The sequence below is a fragment of the Macrobrachium nipponense genome, chromosome 19 (assembly GCF_015104395.2).
Source record: "Macrobrachium nipponense isolate FS-2020 chromosome 19, ASM1510439v2, whole genome shotgun sequence".
In the NCBI taxonomy this organism is placed as follows: Eukaryota; Metazoa; Arthropoda; class Malacostraca; order Decapoda; family Palaemonidae; genus Macrobrachium; species Macrobrachium nipponense.
The window spans coordinates 35600646-35604164 of record NC_061088.1 but is presented as its reverse complement, the minus strand read 5'-3'; the positions used below and the strand labels follow the sequence as shown (position 1 = coordinate 35604164).

General features: G+C 37.7%; 1 protein-coding gene across 1 annotated transcript; it reads left to right on the top strand.

Annotated features, from left to right (window-relative positions):
* The first annotated feature begins 1720 nt into the window (after positions 1–1720).
* Positions 1721–3172, top strand: LOC135211397 (cingulin-like protein 1). Its single transcript, XM_064244711.1, has one exon. It carries the CDS (start codon positions 1721–1723, stop codon positions 3170–3172), a length of 1452 nt encoding a protein of 483 aa, XP_064100781.1.
* The last annotated feature ends 347 nt before the right edge of the window (positions 3173–3519 follow it).

The window sequence follows — 3519 nt, the reverse complement described above, 5'->3', positions numbered from 1 at the left end:
CTTATTTTGTTATGTCTTTATTATTTTTTATTCATGTTAGGCTTTTACATGCTGTCATCTGTGGTCTTTACGTACTACTCACTCGCAATGCCGTTCACTTGTCCTGAGGTGTGACGTCACGAGGTTACGAAATGCTGGAGCTAATTTGCCCCATATATATATATATATATATATATATATATATATATATATATATATATATATATATATATATATATATATATATATATATATTCACACCTCAGGACAAGTATTTCCCAAATTAAACAAGTTGAATATATAATTATAATATATTATATATATAATTATATTATTAATATATAATAGATTATATATTATATATAATTAATTACCATACATTATACATATATATAATATATATATCTATCATATATATATATATATATATAGATAGTATATATGATATATATATATATATACTATATATATAGATATATATATATATATATATATATATATTATACATATATATCCCCTTTTTCATACCCTCTCATTTGTTACAACTTTCGGATGACAAGTATCGTATAGGTTCTAGGAACTGCACTGAGCTGAATTGGAATTTGAACGCGTCTGAGTTTCAATTTATTTAGCACTCATAAAGTGAGAATATACTGGACTATATATTTTAGGTAAAATCTGTGAAGCTGGAATATACTGGTTCATTTGTGTTAGAACCTGAGCCAATACTTATAAACTGAAAATATGTTGGTCAATTTACACTAATGCCCGAGCTAATAGTTATAAAGTGAAAATATATTGGTTAATTGATACTTACAATTAAGCTAGTAATACTTATAAAGTGAAAATATATTGCTCAATTTATACTTAGAAGTAAGCTAATAATTATAATATGAAAATGTATAGGTCGATTTATACTAAAACCAGAGCTAATACTTATAAAGTAAAAATGTATGGGCCAATTTCTACTCAAAACTGCCCTGATACTTATAAAGTACAAATATATCAGTCAATTTACATTAAACCCTGAGCTAATGCTAGTAAAGAGAAAATATGTTGATCAATTCGCAATTCTAACTTTGTTAACACTTTTAAATAGAAAATATCTTAATCATATCATACTGAAGTATGAGCAGATACTGATAAAATGTCGACAGTACTCCTGCCCTAAAAAAATTCCAGTAGGAACTGAGGAGGCAAAATATCAAATTGATATTCTTGTGACGAAATATATCAATAATAAATCTACATTCTAATTAGCTTTCTCATTTATGACTTATATCGTGAATCAGTTGTCAGCTATTTTCTACTAAAAATATAGTTCACAAAGATATGTGTGTGTGCGTGTGCGTGTGTGAAGATTGGCTCCAGGGTGTTCAGAAAGTCCCTGAGCACTGCATAGAAATTCCTTTCTTCTGAATGGCTCCAGGGTGCTCAGAAGGTCCCCGAGGACTGCACAGAAATTCCTCTCTTCTGAAGACCGAAGCAGCTCCCGTGGAGCCCAAAATGACTCAGGACCCAGACACATCAACTGTGTCCGGGGATCAGCAAGCATTCCCGAAGACAGCAAAGACGCAAGAATCCCAACAGAATCCAGAAACGTCACGCGTCTTTTTTTTTAAATTAATGATAAGTCAGAGAGAGAGTTGATTTATAACAAACAAAGATGTTTCTAAGTTTGCTTACAGTTGTGCTTGCACAGTGCTTTGAATTCGCGGTTCATCAAGTCCCCCGCGAGATTATGTGGTTTTTGCTTGCCATACCTGTTGTGCTATTCACTGAAGTATTTATACTTCGTGGATTTGGCATTAGTATGGTTCGGTTCTTTGTCGATTTCTCGGCCTTGGACAACCCTGGCTGTCTTGAGGAGGCTGGAAATCTAGAGAACCAAGTTGTTCATTCTGAGATTGACGAACTCGATATTTCGGATAACGAAGAAGACGACGCTTCGGATAATGAAGAAGACAGTCAGTCAGACTGCGAAGATGATGACAGTTCGGATAGTGAAGAAGAATCATCCCATTTGGATACTAGTCGAAAGTTCGAGGAAGTAATCCTGAAGAATGAAAATGCCTTTTTAAGGTTTGAAAAAGAGAAGTTAGAGAAAGACCAGCTGATAAATGAATTAGCACGAAAGGTAAAGGCCCTGACTCAAGGAAGAATGAAGATGGAAGAACACATAAGAGACCTCGAAGTATTGAACAAAGAAAAGGACACACAAATCTATTCAATGTCCGAAGAAATGCAAATACTGAAAAGCAAAATTATAGAAAAGGCGAAGGTAACCGAAGTGCAAATGAAAGAGAGAGAAGAGAAGGACCAGAAGCTGATTATTTTGGAAAACACTGTCGCAGTTCTCGAGATGGAGAAGGAGACGTTGCATCGAGATCTACAGCAAAGAGAAGATAGCAGGCTAGAAATGCAAGTCAGGATAACCGAGCTAAATGAGGACTTGCAAAGCCTTCGCAAAGAGAACAGAAGGAAAGAGAAGACCATTGAAAGTCTGAAGAAGGAAAGGGAGCAGAAGACCTCCAAGATCAGCGACTTAGAGGACGAGTTACAAGTCCTTGTCGCTGAGAAACAGATGGCCCAAGAAAATGTGAAACAGCTCCACAAATGTAAAGCCGAATTAGATGAGAAAAAGGAGGAACTGGAAAAGCTGAAAGAGGAGAACTTGCAGAAAGATAGAGAGCTCCTCCGACTGGAAAATGAGTGCACCCTCAAGCAAATGGAAGTCATCCGTATGAAGAAAGCATCTCAAACTGTTGTAGCAGAAAACCCGACGGCAAATGGAAAGCTGAATGAAATAAGAAGAAGGAAAGTTCAACTTGAATTTGAATTGGCTGAAGCGAAGGAGGAATTAGAGACGAAGGAGTTTGAAAAGATGGAGGCAATCTTGGAACTCGAAAGCCTCCAGGAGGAGACATTGGCCAAGGACACGAAGATCAGGGGCTTGGAAACTAAAGTAAAAATGCTTACAGGAGAACAGGAGCGTCAAGGAATGAAGGCTCCTATATCTGAGAGGAAAGCTGAAGAGAAAAAGGCTTCGGATAAAGCTCGATGTCTGAGGAAGCCCCAGATCAACTGCGAAGCTCTCTCCCGACAAATGGACAGCCTCGAAGAAAAACTTTTCCAAATCAAGGGATCTGCAGCCAACCTCCGAAAACTGGAGCAAGAAGCAAAAATGTTCTGAGAGCTCTCTACAAGGGAAACGCCGTCACGTAAAGGGTGCACACAAAGGAACCTCGGCATTTTTAGGAGAACTGGTGGTTTGCTTGCAGAAGAAACAAGCCAGGATAACTCTGCTGTTGGGAACAGGAACAGGCTGACTTTTGCGAAGGAAATCACTCCTGGATGTAGTTGTGAAAGCAGCTCTGAGCGGTGGACAGACTACAACGGCTAGTGAACTGGCAACAAGTGCCCGAAGAGTGGATTGTTGCGCATCCCTTCTCCAAGATTGGACTGTGGTGCACCCCCTCTCTCTCCTGCCACATGATACCCTCGGGAATGGGTTTCAATGCTAAATCACATGCGTGGAAG

Bases quoted from the DNA above. Each gene is read 5' to 3' on its own strand.
- LOC135211397 (XM_064244711.1), top strand. From the start codon at position 1,721: ATGTGGTTTTTGCTTGCCATACCTGTTGTGCTATTCACTGAAGTATTT.